Consider the following 21,130-nt stretch of genomic DNA (forward strand, 5'->3'; position numbering starts at 1 on the left):
TTATTACTAGCCCATTATCGCATGGAGCCGAGAAGGAATCGCCTGCTTATCTAAGCAACCCAGTAGCCAACCAGGGCTTGAAACCCAGGTTTACCTCAGCCGAGAATGTGCCAAAACCGGCAATACTGGAAGGAAATTGGGCTAGAAAAGAAGGGGCAAATAAAAAAAAAAGTGAGTGAAAAATTGCAAAGTGGGTTTCTTTTTTTTTCATCCAAATTTTAACCGCTCCCACTCCAGCGCCTGGGGCAAAATTTATTTAGTCTTCTTCTCCTCCAACAATCGTCCTGCCTTTTGGCATCCTTTCAATTTTATTAACCCATCTCTCTTGAGACATATACTCTTGTCAAAATGGCCGACGAAGTTTACGAAGGTGCCATCGGCATTGATCTTGGTGAGCCTTGACTGTACCCTGATTTCTCAACTAATGACTGACGAGATACTTCAGGAACCACCTACTCTTGTGTGGCCAACTATGAGGGTACCAATGTTGAGATCAGTATGTAGTTATGTGCTCTAGGTTCGGGGCTGGTTAGCTGATAGTCATGCAGTTGCCAACGAGCAGGGTAGCTACACTACCCCGTCCTTCGTTTCTTTCACCGACAAGGAACGCTTGATCGGTGAAGCCGCGAAGAACCAGGCTGCTATGAACCCTACGAACACCATCTTTGACATCAAGTAAGCCGCTTTTAGTTAGGCATGTGTTCCTTGTTAATCGAGTTCAGGCGTCTTATCGGTCGGCGGTTCGAAGATCCTATCGTCAAGAAGGATGTTGAGTCATGGCCCTTCAAGGTCGTTGATCAGGGTGGAAACCCCGTGGTTGAGGTTGAGTATCTCGGTGAAACTAAGACCTTCAGTCCCCAAGAGATTTCTTCGATGGTTTTGATGAAGGTAACGCTACCTTGGACCCTCCATGTCGTATCGCTTGTTGCGTTCTCGCACGATATTGACATATCGCACTAGATGAAAGAGGTCGCGGAAACCAAGCTCGGAAAGAAGGTCGAGAAGGCAGTCATCACCGTGCCCGCTTATTTCAACGACAACCAGCGCCAGGCTACTAAGGATGCGGGTGCCATTGCTGGTCTCAACGTGCTCCGTATCATCAACGAGCCTACTGCTGCAGCAATCGCTTATGGCCTTGGCTCCGGCAAGTCTGATAAGGAGCGTAACGTTCTCATTTACGATCTTGGTGGTGGTACTTTCGATGTGTCTCTCCTGAACATCCAGGGTGGTGTCTTCACTGTTAAGGCTACTGCTGGAGATACCCACCTTGGTGGACAAGATTTTGATACTAACCTCCTGGACCACTTCAAGAAGGAGTTCCAGCGCAAGACCGGCAAGGACCTCTCCGGGGACGCGAGGGCACTCCGTCGCCTCAGAACTGCCTGCGAGCGTGCTAAGCGTACTCTGTCCAACGCTACCCAGACTACTGTGGAAATCGACTCTCTGTTCGATGGCGAGGACTTCAACTCTTCCATCACTCGTGCTCGTTTCGAGGACCTGAATGCCAAGTCCTTCTCTGGTACCCTCGAACCAGTGCAGCAGGTTCTCAAGGATTCTGGCCTTGAGAAGAGCCAGGTTGATGAGATTGTCCTCGTTGGCGGTTCCACCCGTATCCCTCGTATCCAGAAGCTGCTCAGCGATTTCTTCGATGGCAAGAAGCTCGAAAAGGTGAGTAACACTCTGGCCCTCCATCAAAAGGTGGCTAGTCTAATGATCTTCAATTAAAGAGCATCAACCCCGACGAAGCCGTTGCCTATGGTGCCGCTGTCCAGGCTGGTATCTTGTCTGGAAAGGCTTCTTCGGCTGAGACCCAGGATCTTCTTCTGCTTGATGTCGTTCCCCTGTCCCTCGGTGTTGCTATGGAGGGTAACATCTTCGCTCCCGTTGTGGCTCGTGGTCAGACTGTTCCTACGATCAAGAAGCGCACCTTCACCACCGTCGTCGACAACCAGACGACGGTGCAGTTCCCCGTCTACCAGGGTGAACGTACCAACTGCGCCGATAACACCTCCCTGGGCGAGTTCACCCTCGCTCCCATCCCTCCGATGAGGGCTGGAGAGGCCGCTCTCGAGGTCGTTTTCGAGGTTGACGTCAACGGTATCCTCAAGGTTACTGCTACCGAGAAGTCTTCTGGACGTAGTGCCAACATCACCATCTCGAATGCTGTTGGCAAGCTTTCCACTACTGAGATCGAGCAGATGATTGATGGTAAGTCTGACGCAGCGAGAGCGAGATGCATCTATTCTGACGATTTTTAGACGCTGCGAAGTTCAAGTCTAGCGATGAGGCTTTCACCAAGAAGTTCGAGTCCCGTCAACAGCTCGAGTCTTACATCTCGCGTGTTGAGGAAATCGTCTCCGACCCTACCATGTCGCTGAAGCTGAAGCGTGGCAACAAGGAGAAGATCGAATCGGCACTCAGCGATGCCATGGCCCAGCTTGAGATTGAAGATTCGACCCCCGAAGATCTCAAGAAGAAGGAGCTTGCTCTCAAGAGACTTATTACCAAGGCCATGGCCACTCGGTAAACGTATCTCAAGCTTATTATGGTCCTAAGTGCGGCGCTATACTGTTGCCCTTGCTCCCCCATCATTCACTCTTCAGTCCCACCATCGAATTTGCGCAAAATGGCCAATTTCCTTGCTTGACCTTAGATTGGAGACCTTAACGTCGTCTACGGAATTTCCTTTTAGATGAGGCGTGTTTATTCATGACCGGGTACAAAATTGCAAAAAGTAATTCACGAATACTTTATATAAAATTTCACTACTAGTATCTCAATACTCTTGGATGAGCCCCACGCTAACGCAGAGTATCGGCATCTGATTTAGATGGTGACTGTGCATCTCCATTACAGCTATTAGACTTTGTGAATGGAGACTTGTTAGAACTTGCCGTTTACAATTACCTTCCATAACCATAATGTAAGTCGCTATAGCTGCCAAGGCGAGCCATTTGGATCCTGAGTAATCTACGTTATGGTGTACTACGCAAAGGCATCGGTGGCCCGCATGGAGGTCGCGTAATCATAAGGTCCTTCGTTCTGCTTTCCCTCGCCATTGTATCTTATCAGAACCTACCAAACTTATCTAACGATTGTTGCGCACCACAAGCAACTGTACCCGCATGTTTTGTCGTTACTGAAAAGGATATAAGACCCATACACGACGAAGACGGGCACTTGAAGCTGCAGAAGAGCGAAATGCAGTGCCGTTCAGCAGTTACCGGCCTCAGCTATATCCGTCGCTGCTCGACATCTATTGGGTTGCCCTTTAGCTTGCATCGCGAGCATCAACTTCCGCCTTGGACCCAACATAAGGTAGCAGCTCCGTATAAGAACAGGAGCTTTTCCAGTTCGCCCTTTTGGTGTAAAAAGAAGGAGAAGACGAAAGCTACATCTGGTGCAGATTCTGGGAAACCGTTGCCTAAAGTAGGCGCAAGCTTCGAAGACCCGCATGATTTTTCACAGCTGCATGATGGCATAGCGGCTGCCCTGTCTCGACTGAGAGACGAACTCTCTAAGATGCGCGTGGGGGGGAGGTTCAATACTGTGTCGATTGAGAATCTTCGTGTGCAGCTGAGCAAGAGCAGCAAGGAATCAATCAAGCTGGGGGATCTTGCTCAAGTTGTTCCTAAGGGTGGACGGATGGTGACTATCTTGGCTTCTGACGAAGAGGTGAGTTACTGGCGCCTTAACTGTCTCTGCTGTTATGAAGCCTACAGATTCCCCTCAAAACCCTTTTCATTCTCGCTCTAACTATGACTGTGATCAATATAGCATGTGAAGCCCATTCGCTCGTCAATCATTTCCTCCAACTTGTCGTTAACCCCGCAAGCCGATCCCCATAACCCTCTTCAGCTCAACGTTACAATTCCCCCACCGACGAAAGAGTCTCGGGATCAAACGATCGCTATGGCTAAAGCGGCAATGGAGAAAGCTGCCGGTGCTGTCCGTGATTCGCGCAGTGCTGTGCATAAACGTCTTCAGGATCTTCAGAAAAAGAAGATTGCCAGGCCAGATGATGTCCGGAAAGCCCAGGAACAGATGGAAAAGTTTGCAGAGAAAGGGCAGAAGGACGTGAAGGAACTGTTCGAAGCTACAAGGAAGGCCATGGAGCGGGCGTAGTGAAGGACTACACTGCTGAAAGCACAATTTCGAAAAACTCAAATCGGGATGAGCACGGTTTCTGTGTCTGATGTTTGAACAGAGATTCCATGTATTTTACATTCAATTATATCGCAGAAATGTAAACAATAACACATATAGTAAGAGATCATGAAAAGCTGCAAAAGTATAGGTACATAGTAAGAATACTGACGGTATCAGAACACAGAATTCTCAGGCGCGTTTTGTAATGCGGCTGGCCGCTAAAAGCGAATCCAATTTCGCAATGAACGCAGAGGATTTGCCGACCGTGTGATACGTTGCGTTGTTCCTAAGATTTTCAGAGACACTGTCAACGACCGAGACGTTGTCCGCTGGTTTGGCTATACACTTGGGATAATTGCCCTGAACAAGTAGTCCAATGAGTGAACCTTGATCCTTGGTGTCGAGTGGACTGAAGTTGACCTGACGTGGTTCTACAAGATCGCCTTTCCGCTGCGACAACTTGTCCGCACGTTCTTGCGATAACTTGTTCGCTTCAGAGATGGCCTCAGCCTTTTCTTGTTCACTCGAAAAGCGTACGAATTTGCCCTGATAGAGTCGCTTGCCTAGTTCGTTTGGGGGTACATAATCATTGGCATAGCGATCACCGAATAGAGACAGCTTTTCAACGACTCCGGCAGTATGGGCATGGATGTCGGTTGGTAGAGATGGCCATGTTTCCTTCAGTGAAGCTAACGAAATCGACTCGGGTTTGTACAGGACAGGCTTGGGCTGCGCTTGTTCTGCGAGCTCTCGGCACACAGCATTGATCGAGGCTTCGTGGAATGCTGCTTCAAAAGCCGAATCCTCTTGCTCGGACTCCTCGGTACGCCGAGGACGACCTTCTCGCCCATTCCTGGATTGAACCTTCTTCCTTGGACCGGCTCTTGGGCCTCGAAAAGCAGTGGGTCGGTTGTCTCGAGGGTTCCGAGCCCTAGGACCCTTAAGGATATTTGCCGGTTGGCCAGCGGCTTGAGACGCGGCGAGAGATCTCGCATCAACTATCCGTCGGGGACGAGGTCGTTCATGGTTGACCTTTCGAATGTTCAGGTTCGCCGGCGGAATGTTTCTTCTAGTTTGCGCACCAGGACGTCCGGCTGCGGAACCCTCGGTTGCATTTGCACCTTCTTCAGTTAGCAGCCGGTGACAGTAGGCTGGGAAACAGGAAATACGGCCGGACAAAGAAAGCGATTTCTTAGGACAGCGGCCAGTTGAAGGAGGGGGGAAGATGAGACATGCAATGTGAACTGGGTGGACGGAGGCTAGGACGTAGCACACTTACTGGGGTGGCTCTTGTCATTTCCTGCTTGTAAGAGAGTAACCGAAAACCGACGAATTGAAGAAAGAGTCCCCTCTATTGCCCTGGTACGCCGAGGGCGTAGAAGCACGACCCGTTGTTGGAGCATACTTGTTGATGGACGTCCAATGACTGGATAAGAGGGAGACTAAAAATGTTCGTTACCTTCCAAGTGCTACAAAGTCACGTGATGTACAGACAGAAGCATAAGTCAGAAACAACTTCCGCGGGAGCAGCAATCCTCCTAGTTACTACTCATCAATGTCCTCATAATCTCGGTATCGCGATCAAAAATGTTACGCCGCAAACCCACCGCTATAGCTATAACCTCTGAAGACCTTGCAGCTTTTGAACAATCACGGCTCCGACAGCTTTCCAAAGAGACTCGTACCGAAGGCCATACCAGCACTAACTCCCATGTCAATCTTGACCCCAGCGATGAGCTCAAGCCATTGCCAGGGGACAAGGCGAGAATCGTCCGCTCGCGCGAAGAGCGTATCGGTATAAGTCGACGCAATTAACATTTGAAGACGCTGCCCAGCACCTGGCTTTCACCGGCTATCAATTTATGCCAGTCTTTGGAGTATTTCAAACATCGTCAACACTCTCTAAGAGCAGAAAAGCCCCGAATAGCAGTGAATAATTTGAAGGTCCTACGCACATCAAGGTGTTGTTTTGTGCAGCTCAACTACAAATGCACGTTATACAGCGATAACCTTGCACGGACAAATTGTGCATAACATTTTCGAGTGTATCTACAACGGTGTGCTTGGTTTGTAACCTATACTGCGAATACTATCATCTTCAAGATACCACCGCATCTTTGCTCCTGCCGATCTCATAATTCTTATAACTTTAGTATCATCTGTATTGTCGCAAATTGCCAATAGAATAGCGGTCATTACAAGCCGATGAAAATTACCTCGATTGACTGAAGTGGCCCAACACAATGATCCCGGGGTGACGGTCACGAGAGAGGTAGAGAGAGACAAGCAGTAACTGAGGCTTTGAGCATTGCGTGGTGGTCATTGGGATAAGCTATATTTTGTACTCGAATAACATGTCTGCTTTGGGAGCAAAGTAACATGACCAGCATCCCTACGAGAACCAGCTACCAAGAAGATACGCGAAGGTGAAAAGAGCGGATCTCTCATGTAGGTGCTACAGATTGTAGTCACCAGGAACTCTGGAAGTGCCTCTGCATTATGATACAGCCCCTAATCTTCCAGCCGTGCTGAATAGAGCGCCTTACCGCTGGCGCTTCGGAGTGCTTTCAGTTCCTAAATCGACTGAATAATTCCACCGCCGTTTGAGACCGTTTGGATCGTACACACTAGCAACACTTTGCTGCCAATCTCGTGCCGTGAACACAACTTGTTGCCCGGTGAATTGAGTATGTGGCATGGGAGCTGGTGCGACAGGAGCAACCTTTGATTGCTGATCATATTGTACGGGGAAATGGTCAGGTAAAGAAGGTTGAACAGCCTGGGTCGGATTGCTCAAGGCCATTGGTGGGGAGTTTGCTGTCACAGTGGGTGTGCCGATAGAAAATGCCATATCCCATTGGCTGGCAGTTGTAACAGTCAGTGGCCAATTCTCTGTGTAGATCGCTTTGAGGTAGGGGTGGGGATTATTCTTACTTGATTATGCGAGTAGGATCCCAGCTATTTTCATCAACTAAAGGCGCGTTCATTCCGTGGGTGGATATCGACTGAGAGGGAATTAATCCCAACGGTTGGAGCTGAGAGGAATCGGACTTTGAGTCTTCAGTACCAGCTGATATTGGAGGGGTTACAGGATAAGCTGCATAACCCACTCTACTCTGAACGCCAGGTACCTGGTTGATATGAGAAGCGTAATGTGAATCTAGTGGCGGGCTTGGGTGATATGGCTCGGAGGGACTTCCATAAGGGAAAGTTGGCTTCAATTCGAAAGGTCGGTTCACATCAGCTGAAAAGGCGAAACGCAATGAATCAATTTGCGCTTGTAACTCTGGCATGGGCCAAGCAGAAGAGCATCGCTCAAGTATTCTCATGTGCCGTGTAAAGTACTCCCGCGCGTCCGTGTGAAAATTTGGGTCTGGGGATGTTATGGCCACCTGCTGTAGCGTTAGCTGGCTGACCTTCAATTTCCTGAAAAAACCGGATTTCTCACAAGGTGCAACATTGTGCATGTCAGGATGGTGTAAATTGTGAAATTTATGCCTCTTTGCATGAAAAGCAGGCCAGAGAGTCCAAAGCGGTTCAGAATGGCCTCCTGGAGCCTACAAAGATATTTCGCCGAAGAATAGCATAACGCCATATGCATCTTCCAACCGCCCCCTGCGGCAAAAGACTTGGAAGCTATTAATTGTGGGCGGTGCAACAGGATAATCCCAAGATGGCAGTGGGAATGCATATTTCCGACAAAATGTGATGGGATCCATGGTGGCGAGCCATCGGGGGGATAATTGACCTGAAGATCCGATGGTAAACTTTGAAGCCAATCGGTGAAAAGGGGATTCTTCTCAACAAATTTAGGATTGGCTCCCCAATCCTTTTGTTTCTTTATCTTATGATATATATCGGCAATGATGCGAATATGGCGTGCGTTTCGGACGAAGTACGCATACTGCCTTGACCGATCCATTTCGAACTGATCAAGGCCTCTGATATCCAAGGTCGGACTCATATTCACCGTCTCATGATCCACACCATAGTCGGAGCGCCCTAAGAACCATCAGCCAGTATATATCTACGAGGATCGGAAGACGTACCCTGCGGCGCCCCTATCATGACTTCGACGACCAAGAGGGCCTGCCAGACCCTTGTCTGCACCAAGCATTCTACAGGATTCAAGTCACAAGACCTGCCTTCCGTGTGGAGATTGTTGTGTTCATGAATATCCAAATCTTTTGCCATAGAGATGATTGTCTTAACGGTTTGCCAAGAACGGTAATAATAACCCTTCTTTGGCCGTGACTCTCGAGCCTTCAATAGCAGAAGTAGAGCTTGTATCGTACTGAGGCGAGGCTCATCCATAAAACTAGATTCGTGCCCTAATCAGGAGATCTACAGTCAGTAAACGGTAGGGTGTACAAGTGAGTGGGTGCTGTTGTCGTCTCACTATTTGCCAATGCGAGCCACTGTGCTCCTTGGGCCGGGTCGTCCGATAGCCTCCCTGCGCACGCAAACAGTGCCTCGAGCAGAAGCGGAGAGATTGAACTTCGTTCGTGTTGCCATTGATAGTATAGGTGAGATCGATGGATGACAGGAACATAAGGATGTATATCATCAAAATATATCTTGAAGTAGTTCATGACCTCGTCATCAGATGGCATAAGTTCGGGCGGGATGCGTATCGTGGCGCCAGCTCCGGTACTGAGAGGCGGTAACTTTTCGTCTACTTCATCCTGAGTCGGGATTTCTGGTTCAGCTCGCTCCCTTCGTTGCTGCCTGATATACGGTGCTGAGACCATGTTAATACGTTCCGTCTGTATGCACGTTATGAAGGCTAGAATATCTCACCAATACCAGTCTCGTCTATCTTGAGCTCCCCTAAGACCTCGCTGAGGTTCTCTGCAGTAGACTGATCATGCTCAGTATATAAGTCACCCTCCGTGGTTCCCAAAGGCTGGGTTTGATCGTTGGAAAAAATTTGTGCTTGGCTATATTGGTGATGTGGCATGGCCACTTGGGACGATCGTATGTCGTAAACACTGGGCTGACTTGGAGTAGAATGCGCAAATTGCGGATAGATCCCGATGTTATCATTATACGGGTGCATGCTGCCCATTGAAGATGGTCCAGAATCTCGATAAGCCTGGGAGCTGGTATATGACGATAGTGAAGGTTCTGATGCGCTAGACGCGCCTAACGAGTCGACAGGATTGGTTTCAACGCTTTCCGCTGCAGAATACTCGCCATCATGCCCAATTGTTGGAGGAACGCATACTAACTTCAAGCGTGTGCATGCCGAACAAGGCCACGTGTTTGTCGTGGCAGCATCACACTTGATCTTCCGTTTCCTGCAACCATTGCAAGCTCGCATTACTGAAGATAGGCTTTGAGTCAGATGCAATGAAGTCAAATCTACTATCGGTCAAGCATACCTTTGAGCCGCTTATGCCTATTATGTTCATCGACGAACACATAGTCTGCATCAAAAGCCGTCAACATGTGGCTAAAGCCAGAAGCGGGCAATTTGTTCAGAAGGGAACTGCGGGGCCCCGGGGAGGAAGGGATCTTACTTTTCTGGCCTTCCCTTGGTGGGCCTGTCGGGGGTGTGAAAGTGAAACCTTGCATTTTCACAAGGACAGCGACACAAGCTATGAGGCAGCCCGGGAAACGTGGACTGTAATAGGATGCAAGAAACTTCAGGTGGTTCTCCCAGAAAAAGAAGAACACAGCAAGGCGAAGAATAATATCCGCAGGACCTGCCTTATGCGGACGGAACCAAAGTTGGATGTATTCTGCACGTTTCACTGTCGTCTGAATGGGCGCTAGTAGGCGTTTCAAAGTATTGTAACTCCAATCTCACACTTGCGCAATGTATGTCACTCTTGTCCTAAGCAAAAAATGGCGAGAGATAGGAGGTGTAATGAATCGGGACCGAGAAGGATGATGTAGTAATGTAGGAAGATCTATTATGAGACGCGGGAACAAGACAGCGTTGTCCAGCGATAATGAAGGGTGACTTGTAGTCTCTGTACTATGGTCTCCTAGTATCAATTTGATCAGCTTTTGAGTCACATATGCTTTGTAATGAATACAGCGCAGCTACTGGAGTAGTGAAATTCTGGATCCTGGGAGTACTGGCGCGACTGACACTTTCACAGACCGTGAGCTTCAATCAATTAGGTCGAATCTGATGCGATTTCATGAAGCGGCGACACATGAGACTTGAAAAATTCAGGGAAGATATGAAGAAGCTGCGATTATAAGATATAAATGTCAGTTGTAGACGACAGAAATGAGGACAAATAAAAGGTAGGGTAACAGCGGCACTGCAGGCTAGAGACGGAGAAAAAGGCTATCATCGAAGGCATAACTCGAAGGGGAGGAGGGAGTAAGAAGATGGCTTCCTGCAAAGGCCGGAAATCCAAGAGCGGCCAACGTGAAGACATAAAAAGAGATTCGCGATATATGGTGAGGGGGACGTCAAGCAAGCGGAGGAGTTGGTGATACCTGATAGGCAGGATTGAATGACTTTCATCCAGTCTGCATCGTAGACCCGTAACGTCAGTATGGAAATCTCGCCATTGACTTTTCAGTGTGAAGGAAGATGAAGTCAATTGGTGCATCACACCCGGAGGCGAATACCACCATCTGCATGAACCGGGATTCGTATGGAAACGGCTGGAGGATCAGAAAGCCGGGCCTGTGATGATGGGCAATTGCAAGTACGGAGTAAAGGCTTGGGAGCAAGGCACAATAGCAGAGAGACAACAAGATAAGAGCATCAGGGGAATCGAGAGCCCACCGATACAATCAATGATTTCCCGGATGGAAATAAGATCTCCGTATTGGGTTGGGGGAGATGCCGGGAACTGATGCAGTCTCCTTAGCTAAGTCATCACTCTTTGCCGCCTCATTCTTCTAGTTGAGCCGTAGATAGCAGACAGTGTGGTTCGTAGTAGCGCACGGAGATCCGAGCGATCAGTCAATAATAAGAAAGCGACGAGTGTGCGGAGACCCGACAACAGGGGTGGGTAAACACGCTCAATACCCTGAGGAGGAGTAGAAGCGGGCGCGTGGTGGAAGGATCTTTGGCCTAGGTATGCACCACTTTCTCAGGATCGTCTCGGAAGTTTGAGGGGCCTTTGGAACTGACCCCCCGTCTCCAGTGGCGCCCAGAGTAAGTAGTGTGTTCTCCCATCTAGGCTTCATGGCCGTCGGTTTAATGGGACCGCGGCCCCCCTCATCCCCTCCACGGGAAGGACGATCCCTAGTTAAAATCGGGCTCTTAAAAGGATCTTGATCTTCTTGGCCTTGAAAATAGTGCCCCGAGCTACGGATTGCGAGTTACAGCTATTGATTCTTATTTAAGGGTGATTTCTTGTTTTCTTTCTTTCGTCTTCTCCCCCCTGCGCGCATTGTGTGATTTTAGTATTTGATGCTTTAGTATGTCGTAGTAGACTTCCCCCGCTCATGCGTACTTAATTAGATGGTGCATACACGATCCACGCCCTCGTGCACGCTATCTAGTCCACCGTATCCAGTACCCTGCTAGATACTCCAGGTAAATGCACTAGACTAATACTAGCAGCATCCTCCATTTACGGAAAAATGGCTTTTAATTACCTCTATGTACTCCGTAGAAGAGGCCTTGACCGTAATGTGACCGGTTTCACCCCCCGCTCCTCTCCTCCCCTTCTCCTAACTCACGCCAATGTCAAGATGTGAAGGCTTTCTCAAGAAATGTCTTATATCTTTGATACCAATGGCTCCCAGGAATGGAGCCAAAAAAAAGCTTTGCGATCTTGCTTGATTGAGTGGTAAGCTTACTGTTATCCCTTGTGCACGGCTCATGGTTACTGTACTGTTCGAATTAGTACCTACTATGACACAAGCTACGTATAAACTAACTACGGCGGACTTTTGAGTAAGTAATTTTTCCGGGACCCATCAGTTATTATCGAGCAACAGGAGAGAGATTCTTATGTAGCTGACTAGTTAGTTAGTTAGTTAGCACTGATGCGTCATTCTCTATTTTCCCCTCCTCGCCCGCCCAGGGACCACAGCAGCTTGCTAAGTCGGGACTTCTTGGTCCTACACCAATTATTCGCATACAACACGAGGTGCTGCTGCTACTCACTTAAGACTTATTATACAGGGTACACTCATATAACCCGACTCTACACATAAGTAGGCTATGATGTTGATGGTCTTTCAAAGCTTTGACAGCATAGATACACCAATACCTACTGCGCAGCACCGCTGTAATTGGGAAAGCAATAGATTGTTGCAGTACTCAGAAGAAGGGCTGGTCCGCCCGCCCGAAGTTGTACTTTGCCCACCTGGTTGATCTCCATACGCACTTTCTGGTGTATCCGCACGCATTATTTCCACCGATGTATTTATTTATTACTCTCGCCCCCCCTCAGCTCTGGGTTTCTCTTTCCGCTGCAACAACCCTCACCCTCTCCTTTCTAAAACACATAAGCATATTTAGGTCAAAGACGTAAAACTTTGCTTATTTAAGCTGTCATTAAGCAACAAGTGCTATCTAGAGAGCCTTTTTTTGGGAAAGATCACTTAAGTAATTGTCCGGAAAAAGGTTGTTCCATTTCCCCAAGACGTCGCATTATTGAGCGTATGATGTGCCAGGGCTTACGATGTCATTCTCAACCCCATCTGCCCCTCTCAGTGTTTCTTGCGTGCTTCCGCTGAGGATCATTTGTATCTAGCACAAGGATCATGGAGTCCACAATGCAGAATTCGAATCCAACTATTCTAAACGCTGCAGATCTTCCCACCCGTCTGCGTCCTTCTCGCAAGTCAGGCACTTACGGGGGCGGAATCCTTGCGACAGCCCTCCCCTCTCTAGCGGATCCCACCGACTTTAGTATCAGTGAATCGGAAGAATCTGATGAGGATGATGTTGATTTGTTGGAAGAGCCGATTGATGAACAGGAGATCTACGGTAAGCTCATGGATACTTTTTAAATGGACCGAATCGCCTGGGAACCGATTGCCTGACATCTCATAGATCTTGTGTCGACTATATCTGACCCTGAGCATCCCATTTCACTCGGAGCTTTGGCAGTCGTATCGCTACCTGACATTTCCATCAAATCAACACTTCCGGATGTACCGAGTTCGCCTCTTCGGACAGTGTCCGTTCTCATAACCCCGACGATAACACATTGCAGTCTGGCCACGGTTATAGGTCTTGGTGTACGCGTTCGATTGGAGCAATCATTACCTCCGCGTTTTCGCGTGGATGTCCGAATCAAGGAAGGAACGCATAGTACAGCCGATGAAGTCAATAAGCAATTGGCCGACAAAGAAAGGGTAGCTGCTGCACTGGAAAATGGTACGCTAATGGGCGTCATCGCGAAGATGCTCGAAACCTGCCAATGATTTGATCGTACTGCTCTCCGAATAACGTTGATAACCCTCGTCGGTGTTTCTACTATATCATAAGAATACACATTTCGATGGTGACTTTATTCAACTTGCGATAGTTATACAATAATGTGGAAAAAAAAAATAAAGAGCCACTTACGGCGCTTGTTGCTGCTTTTTTCCACCTATCGCGAACATAGCTCATGAGTCCAAAACGCCACTTTCCTTCAGACCTTTCCAGAGCTCTGGTTCCAGGAACTTGCTCACAGTGACATCCTCAGCTAGACCTTTACGTCTCCGCGTTTTCAAAACAAAGTCACGGGCTGTGGCCATGGCTGGCGCAATTTCTAAGGGCTTTAACTTGACATCGCGATCCAATGGATCCCCTGGAACGACGCTCCATTTATCGAAGACAAGACTAACGGCAGCTTGGCCCTGTGTATGGATGCGGAGGTCTGTTTCAAATCCGAACGAATCAATCACAGGAATTAATCCACGAACGGAATAGAGTGGAGTCCCTGCTATCGGGCCATCGGAGAGTACATGGCCCCTTCTCCGTGAAAGAACTGTGTACACTGATGCGACAGCGTCCGCCGGTCCAGTCATTGTGCAAGAGTAAATAGGCTCCATTAGGCGTGGGGATGCCATGAGGAAAGATGAGTAAACCGCTCGTCGAGCTGTCGGGATGATTTGACCACCACCCCTGTAAATGGCTTGGTCGGCGAGAGAAACGTCGGTGAGCCTGAACTTCGCATTTCGAATTGCTATTCTTGCAGTTAGTCACAATGAACAGATCTCTTTCCGTTTTTATGGCACCGTGATCCCTCTGCACACGATCTACGTGCTATAACCTTCAAACATTTAAAGAAAGCACGTTGTACTTACGTTCTTCGCAAAGAGGACCTTCTCGTGCCCCCCAAGTAAATCCTTGTGTGATAGAATCTCTTACACTCCCGAGTAACTTCTTGTCGATCTGCGACGGTAGCGTATCATCCTGTAAGATGTTCGGCCCCATTTCGTCTGGACCGAAGGCCCAGATACTTCTGGCTGCTAGTTTGTCCCAGTCATACCGCTCTTCGAAAAAGCGTGCCACCTTGCGAATTGGGTCTTTGATGTTGACAGCACCGCTTTCGATATCCTCAGCAATCCCTTCATCGAGAGGCTCCGCAATCATCGTGATTTTGTTCTTCTTGTTCGGCGTGATCGAATAGCACATGATAGCCGAGGTCTCCACAACAGTTTCGCAGAAGCGCGTAACAGGATCTGAAACCTTGATTTCCATTTCAGAATACAATCTTCGCAGGTCATGAAGTACGCAGTCCATATAGAGCTCGCCCGTCCCAAGAACTACATGCTCGCCAGACTCCTCCACTTTCGTGGATATCAGCGGGTAGCTTTTGTTGACTTTTCGGAGACCCTCAAGCATCTTGGGCAGTTCAGACGGGTTAACTGGCTCGACAGCAACTTTGAAGACGGACTCTGTGATATGTCGAATTGACCGGAAGACGTATGCATCCTCGCCGTCTTGCAAGGTGAGAGGCACAATAGTCGCCGTCTTCACAATAGAATTATCCACGCCACCTAGAAGAACCAAGTTGCCAGCAGGTACGCCACTTGTTGGGATGTTATAGCAGGACTCAGCAATCCATGTATCGGAAATGGTTGCAATTACCATGTCCTCTTCATCTTCGGGAGTATAGCCTTCGCCAAGGACACGGACCTGTTGGCCGGGGCGAGCTGTGCCGCTCATTACCCTGCCAAAGGCGTGGAATCTTGAACCATCCGAACTGTTAAAAAGCTTAGTGACATGTACGACCAGTGGACCATCAGAATCACAGGCGGCCATAGCTGCCGCCACCTTAGTATCGAGAGGCCCAGTGTAGTACCGATCAAGCTTCTTTTGAGCACCCTCCGCAGGCGAAGGCACATGCTGGAGAACCATATCCACAAAGCCTGTTGCAGACCCGAAGAACTGTTCACAGACAAGGTTGAGTAAAGTCTTTGCATCCGTTTTGAGCTGCGACGGCTTAAGACTAATACCGACGCTAGAAAGCGTTTCCTTCAAGTCCTCCGGACTCTCGCTTAGTGTATGAGAATAGAGTTTGTATATGGGCTCCAGGACAAATTGGACAAACGTTCTTTTGGAACCTTCCTCCACTCCTTTTCGTGTGAATTTTCGACTCCTTGGATTGAAGAATATGTCCCCCCATAGGCGCAAAGAGAATTCGGCTGCTTCGATCTGGGGATGCGCCTCGGCATACATCTTAGCAAAAGAGTGCAACGTAAAGCACCAGCCCATGGAGGCGCAAGCAAAGGCAACATTTCCTTTCTCAGGGCTCAGCCGCCTTGCAGCGCCCTGTCCAGGCAGTACGTTCTCGATGATAGTGTTGACCTCCTCGATCACGTGTTTCAGTTTGAAATAAGCGTCATTGGGCGGTATCTTCAATTCCAGGATTAATCTGTCCATCTTGTTCACGACCAATGTGAGCGGCAAGTCTTCGAGAATAGCATGCTTGATTATTTGCTCGGTATTGGCCTGGACGCCTTCAACCACATCCACTACAAGGACCACGCCATCAACCAACCGACATGCAGAAGCCACCTCATCCACAAAGTTCACATGCCCTGGGGTGTCAAGGACGTTAAACAGATGGGATTTGCCCTTTGTGCCCTGGAGTACCAAGCTCATGGGTGACGCTTTGATGGAAAGGCCTCTTTCTCTCTCCAGAAAGTGAACGTCGGTATAGCGTAGTTGTTCCTCTTTCCGCTTGCCTGTTCGATTCTCGAGGCGACCGGTGAGATCATGGGTCTGAGTGACCAGCATGTCCATGAAAGCCGTTTTTCCATGGTGCAAATGACCGACGAGAGCGACATTCCTTGTTTGGTCAGGGAAGTTGAGCAAATCCGTCATGAATTCTCGTGAATAATATACGGGAGGCAATTCGGCTTCTTCGATCGCAAACTTCTTCTGTTGGACCGGGGCGATGATGGGCTCGGACAGCGGTTGCGCATCCTCCTCCTGTACCAGAGTTTCGACATCCTCGCCGTATACCTGCTGCGCACTGGGATAGTATTGTTTATCTTCGTGAAGGATGACTGCGTTCGAAGGGCCCTCTGTGGCTGGCATAAGTACGGCGGACCTTGTAAACAATGTGAGCATGGAAAAGGGTACTCTACCATCTACATCCATTAACTGTTGCTCGTCGACGTCGTGCGCTTCATCATCGTCACCATCCGCGAACGCCTCCTCAAAGGCGAAAGCCTGAGGATGAGCATCCTCACGATGCGGAGACTCCTCGTCCGACCCATCTACCTCTCCAATATAGTTGCCAAACCTGTCGGAGAGCAAAGAGAACGGTCAGCAATGTTTCAGGGTGGGATAAGGAGTATGGTAACCAATTGAGACATACTCATCATAAAGATCGTCCATTTTCCAACGTGGTTGGACTGAAGGCGAATCGTCCGGATTTACTTTTCCTTTCTCTCGGCCTCGTCTACCAGCTCGAGGGAGGCTCGCGTCGGTTTGGCGATAAGTTTCTAGTAGCTCCGGGACCGAGCTTGGCGTGTTTGTAGGCTCCGGCAAGTTACTCCGGAAGTAGTACGTTTGTCCGTGGCCGCCGCCCCGCCTCCCGAGGCGAAAAATATAGGGTAATAATTATTATTGTTGTAAGGAGGGGCCCGTGGCGGCCAGGCCTACTATTGACTGACTCGGAAAGCAAACAGTTCATCCCGTTCGTTCCCTCGTGGCCTGAGCTACCAGTTCACCCTCATTTATTTATTCATTCAAATAGCCTGCCGGTCTGCTTCTAGTTGTTACTTTCTCTTCATCCATCCCCGAACTTGCTTGCCTTCAAGAGCACACATTTGCGCTATGTCTTCCCTACCTCCGGTTTACATCGTCTCCGCCGCCCGCACTCCAGTGGGCTCTTTCCTGGGGTGAGACTTCAGGCTTTCTATTGAATGGCCCACAACGAAGCTGACCCTGTTTTTTTTTGTGTTGCAGTTCTCTCTCGAGCCAGACCGCTCCGCAGCTGGGTTCCCATGCGATCAAAGGTGTGCCTGCAGCGGTGAAGCGATGGATGGATGTACCCCTTATCGCTGACTGTTCCGGTGTCTAGCTGCTCTCAACAAAGCCGATGGGATCAAGCCTTCCGATGTACAGGAGGTTTTCTTCGGCAATGTTCTTTCCGCGAAGTGAGTCTTGTCGCTCTTTATTTCCATAGTGCCATTTGCCATGATGCATGCTAATTATCCCAATCAATAAGTGTTGGTCAGAACCCCGCCAGACAATGCGCTCTTGGCGCCGGACTCGACGAGTCAACCGTTTGCACCACTGTTAACAAGGTCTGTGCCTCGGGTTTGAAGGCAGTCATTCTTGGTGCTCAGACCATCATGACTGGAAATGCAGACATTGTTGTGGCCGGCGGTACTGAGTCCATGTCCAATGCCCCGCATTACCTTCCGAACCTCCGTAATGGCGCAAAGTATGGCCACCAGAGTCTGGTGGATGGTATCATGAAAGATGGCCTGACGGATGCGGGAAAGCAGGAGCTCATGGGTTTGCAGGCTGAGGAGTGTGCTCAGGATCACGGATTCAGTAGGGAGCAGCAGGACGAGTATGCTATCCGGACCTACGAAAAGGCCCAGGCTGCCCAGAAGGCCGGCCTTTTCGATGAAGAGATTGCACCCGTTGAACTTCCCGGCTTCAGGGGTAAGCCAGGTGTCACCGTCGCTCAAGATGATGAGCCCAAGAATGTGAGAACCCATTCCGTCACGTGAGGCAAAACTGGCCCAGGTCGTTCATGTCAAACTGACTCTTCTGGTGTTTATCTTCTAGCTCAACCCTGATAAGCTTCGAAGCATCAAGCCCGCTTTCATTCCTGGTTCTGGAACTGTGACGGCCCCCAACTCCTCCCCCCTCAACGACGGCGCTGCTGCTGTTGTCTTGGTTTCCGAGGCCAAGGTAAAAGAGTTGAACCTCAAGCCTGTTGCTAAGATTCTCGGTTGGGGAGATGCCGCACACCAACCCAGCAAGTTCACGACTGCACCTGCGCTGGCGATCCCCAAGGCCCTCAAGCATGCAGGTGTCGCTCAGGACTCCATCGATGCGTTTGAGATTAACGAGGCGTTTAGTGTTGTTGCTCTTGCGAACATGAAGCTCCTTAACCTACCCGAAGAGAAGGTCAATCTTCACGGAGGTGCTGTGGCTATTGGCCACCCTATCGGTGCCAGCGGTGCTAGAATCTTGACTACCTTGCTTGGAGTCCTCAAGGCAAAGAAGGGCAAGCTCGGCTGTGTCGGGATTTGCAACGGCGGTGGTGGTGCTAGTGCTATGGTAGTGGAATCCCTCGTCTAGATTAGAAATACTTTCGCCTGGTGAAGTGAAGTTTGCTGTCGCGAGATGTGGGGACAGCAAGATGATATAAATACCCTGATGGTGCCGATGCTTTAAGCCTTCTGTCAGGGTGAATTGGATCTTTGAGTCCGATGATACGAATCATAATAAATACATGAGTGAAATTACTCCTTTGGCAGGTATATGATCTGTTAAAATCTCGGCACAACACATCTGTAAGACATAGCCAGAGCCATGTAGTGTACTATCTTAGTCCTACAGGTAGGTAAAATATTGAGGTTTGATGGCCATTTGGTCGTGCGCTATCCATGATCATTCTACGCATTAGCCAAAAGCGCCTAGATGTAACTATAAACCTAGCTATTAGCCATCGTTTAATAGTATTCTTAATGACATTTTCTAGGCCATACTGGCTATAATGCCTCATCAAAAGAAAAGAGAAGTTGTAGTAGACGTTCAGGCAAATGCCCCAACAAATGCCATGAGTAGAGCACCTCCTGCAACTGCTACACAAGCCTCGACACGCCGTTGACCTCTGAGCGTCGCATAGCTTGATTCACTAAGGAAATCCTCTGCCAGAAGTTCAACAAGCCCCGCAAATAGTAGCAGCCCGCTGCTGATGGCGTTGGTAATCCCGACTGTGAGTAGGCCTGTGGTACTTGCTGGATCATAAAGGTTATGCAAAATAAGTCCCATAGCTTGCCCTATGGGAGTAGTGGTTCCATAAGCAAGCGCCATGAGCCAGGGTCTGTACGACGATGGGGGAAAGAGGTCCGGGATCAGAGACGCTATCCGTGATCCGAGAGCAAACCCTTCAAAGGTCTGGTGAAAGCAGATAGCCACAAGAAGGACGATGAATGATGTACCCGTAGCAACACTGAGGGCCATTCCGATGAAAATGCTGTGGAAGAGAATTCCGGCCTCGAGCAACAAACATTGGAGCAATTGGCGCTGTGGATTTTGCCCGGATGACTCGATATCGGTCCCTTGGTGTACGCTAGCATGGGACCGACGACGACCAGAATGCCACGGCTGCTCATTCCGGTTCTTCTGGGCAATGACGCGAGCATTATCAAAGGCATTTGATTCTCCAAATTCCCTGTCGTTATGTTCGGTAGACACAGCCAAATCCTTGTTATTTGGCCGTGAAGATCCACTGGTTGGTGATCTTTCAAGCGACGCTGGGGTATGTAGAGTAACTTCTTCCGCAATGCTATCGAGGCGGACATTGTCAGCCAATCCGTTTCCGTAGTCAGTGTCTTCGTCTTGATCATCGTCACTTGCGAAATCAGCGCCGACGTCGCCGATCAACTGGTCGTATTCGCTCCCATGAACATGACCTGCACCTTTCAACGCAAAAAACATCTCAACGAGAACCACAACGAATACTGCAATCATAGCCACGAAGCCGGCCATGGCACGGTAGGTCTCGCTCCAAAAACGAGGGAGACAAGGGTCGGTCAATGAGACAAATGCTGTGGGGAGGAGGTGTACGAAGGCTGTTGCAATAAGAACGCCTGTTCCGAAGTGTCTAGAAAGGAAAAGGAACCGGCGTGGAATTGGGAGGCGCGGGAACCGACGAGCAAGAACGGGAAATGAGCACGCTAATGCAACCATAGGTTAACAGCTGGTCATTCAAGACTCCAGAGAGAAACTGGACTATACCTAGTGTGCTAAGCACAAGGATAAGAAATAGTGCAAAAACATGTATCGGCGTGTTATAGGCACCTCGTTCCCTTGATCCGCAAGTCGAGGTGTCATCGTTAGAAGCCCGAGCATAGCTCCGACGGGAAAGCTCCGCCCGCAAAACAGATTCAGGAACATCAGAGATCAACGAGAATATATGTTCCACTTCTGCATGTATACCTTTGCATTAGTAGAGAACAAAAATATGATGTAAGGAGCGAAGCAGGCCGGGAGTTGGGCCGGTCAGGGCGGATAGTGATATTCATGTGCGTCTCCCCTTCGATGTGTCATGGAAGACTTACCAAAACTACTAGAGTCGGTCTGGCCTGGCCTTTGATTTCCATCCATTCTCGGTCAATTTATCATATAACGATGCACTCTCGCCGCATCCATGACCTGAAAACAAGCACTGGGCGCCAGCACAGGCTCACGAACGGGAGCAGCCTTAGTCGCATTAGCGATTGGTAATTTCTCATTGCAGCGGAGCACATACAGTTGTAATTCTGCGGCTGCGAAAACGCCGGAAGTTATGGGACCAAGTAGTTTCAATGACGTCGTGCAGTTCTCATGCCTAAAGGAGAGGACGCATATTGGACT

The 21,130-nt window shown here is 49.2% G+C and overlaps 8 protein-coding genes across 8 annotated transcripts; 4 read left to right on the forward strand and 4 right to left on the reverse strand.

The window, feature by feature from the left end:
* Positions 1 to 161: 161 nt before the first annotated feature.
* Positions 162 to 2,942, forward strand: hscA (putative Hsp70 chaperone (HscA)). The gene is made up of 7 exons (XM_067624882.1): positions 162 to 391; positions 446 to 496; positions 549 to 675; positions 723 to 888; positions 961 to 1,668; positions 1,728 to 2,208; positions 2,259 to 2,942. Exons 1-7 carry the CDS (start codon positions 349 to 351, stop codon positions 2,525 to 2,527), a joined length of 1,845 nt encoding a protein of 614 aa, XP_067478761.1. The 5' UTR covers positions 162 to 348; the 3' UTR covers positions 2,528 to 2,942.
* A 259-nt stretch (positions 2,943 to 3,201) lies between these two features.
* On the forward strand, positions 3,202 to 4,125 carry ASPBRDRAFT_125261 (ribosome-recycling factor; the record flags this gene model as incomplete). The annotated part of the gene is made up of 2 exons (XM_067617773.1): positions 3,202 to 3,675; positions 3,778 to 4,125. The coding sequence occupies 2 exons, from the start codon at positions 3,202 to 3,204 to the stop codon at positions 4,123 to 4,125; spliced, it is 822 nt and encodes a 273-aa protein (XP_067478762.1).
* A 213-nt stretch (positions 4,126 to 4,338) lies between these two features.
* Positions 4,339 to 5,967, reverse strand: ASPBRDRAFT_29937 (uncharacterized protein; the record flags this gene model as incomplete). Its single annotated transcript, XM_067622713.1, has 3 exons — positions 4,339 to 5,393; positions 5,429 to 5,449; positions 5,835 to 5,967. The coding sequence occupies 3 exons, from the start codon at positions 5,965 to 5,967 to the stop codon at positions 4,339 to 4,341; spliced, it is 1,209 nt and encodes a 402-aa protein (XP_067478763.1).
* A 724-nt stretch (positions 5,968 to 6,691) lies between these two features.
* Positions 6,692 to 9,726, reverse strand: ASPBRDRAFT_195694 (Zn(II)2Cys6 transcription factor; the record flags this gene model as incomplete). Its single annotated transcript, XM_067620894.1, has 7 exons — positions 6,692 to 7,010; positions 7,084 to 7,541; positions 7,598 to 8,151; positions 8,199 to 8,480; positions 8,549 to 8,890; positions 8,950 to 9,474; positions 9,534 to 9,726. 7 exons carry the CDS (start codon positions 9,724 to 9,726, stop codon positions 6,692 to 6,694), a joined length of 2,673 nt encoding a protein of 890 aa, XP_067478764.1.
* A 3,114-nt stretch (positions 9,727 to 12,840) lies between these two features.
* ASPBRDRAFT_176922 (iron-sulfur cluster assembly protein CIA2) lies at positions 12,841 to 13,506 on the forward strand (the record flags this gene model as incomplete). Its single annotated transcript, XM_067619847.1, has 2 exons — positions 12,841 to 13,066; positions 13,133 to 13,506. 2 exons carry the CDS (start codon positions 12,841 to 12,843, stop codon positions 13,504 to 13,506), a joined length of 600 nt encoding a protein of 199 aa, XP_067478765.1.
* A 186-nt stretch (positions 13,507 to 13,692) lies between these two features.
* Positions 13,693 to 16,921, reverse strand: ASPBRDRAFT_54833 (116 kDa U5 small nuclear ribonucleoprotein component; the record flags this gene model as incomplete). The annotated part of the gene is made up of 3 exons (XM_067627300.1): positions 13,693 to 14,255; positions 14,377 to 16,826; positions 16,902 to 16,921. 3 exons carry the CDS (start codon positions 16,919 to 16,921, stop codon positions 13,693 to 13,695), a joined length of 3,033 nt encoding a protein of 1,010 aa, XP_067478766.1.
* Positions 16,922 to 17,362: 441 nt separating this feature from the next.
* On the forward strand, positions 17,363 to 18,847 carry erg10B (acetyl-CoA C-acetyltransferase; the record flags this gene model as incomplete). Its single annotated transcript, XM_067627301.1, has 5 exons — positions 17,363 to 17,427; positions 17,495 to 17,544; positions 17,610 to 17,685; positions 17,757 to 18,246; positions 18,329 to 18,847. The coding sequence occupies 5 exons, from the start codon at positions 17,363 to 17,365 to the stop codon at positions 18,845 to 18,847; spliced, it is 1,200 nt and encodes a 399-aa protein (XP_067478767.1).
* Positions 18,848 to 19,303: 456 nt separating this feature from the next.
* ASPBRDRAFT_125906 (putative ZIP family zinc transporter) lies at positions 19,304 to 20,881 on the reverse strand (the record flags this gene model as incomplete). Its single annotated transcript, XM_067617831.1, has 3 exons — positions 19,304 to 20,451; positions 20,513 to 20,701; positions 20,836 to 20,881. The coding sequence occupies 3 exons, from the start codon at positions 20,879 to 20,881 to the stop codon at positions 19,304 to 19,306; spliced, it is 1,383 nt and encodes a 460-aa protein (XP_067478768.1).
* Between the last annotated feature and the right edge of the window lie 249 nt (positions 20,882 to 21,130).

This window comes from Aspergillus brasiliensis, assembly GCF_001889945.1.
Source record: "Aspergillus brasiliensis CBS 101740 unplaced genomic scaffold ASPBRscaffold_6, whole genome shotgun sequence".
NCBI lineage: Eukaryota > Fungi > Ascomycota > Eurotiomycetes > Eurotiales > Aspergillaceae > Aspergillus > Aspergillus brasiliensis.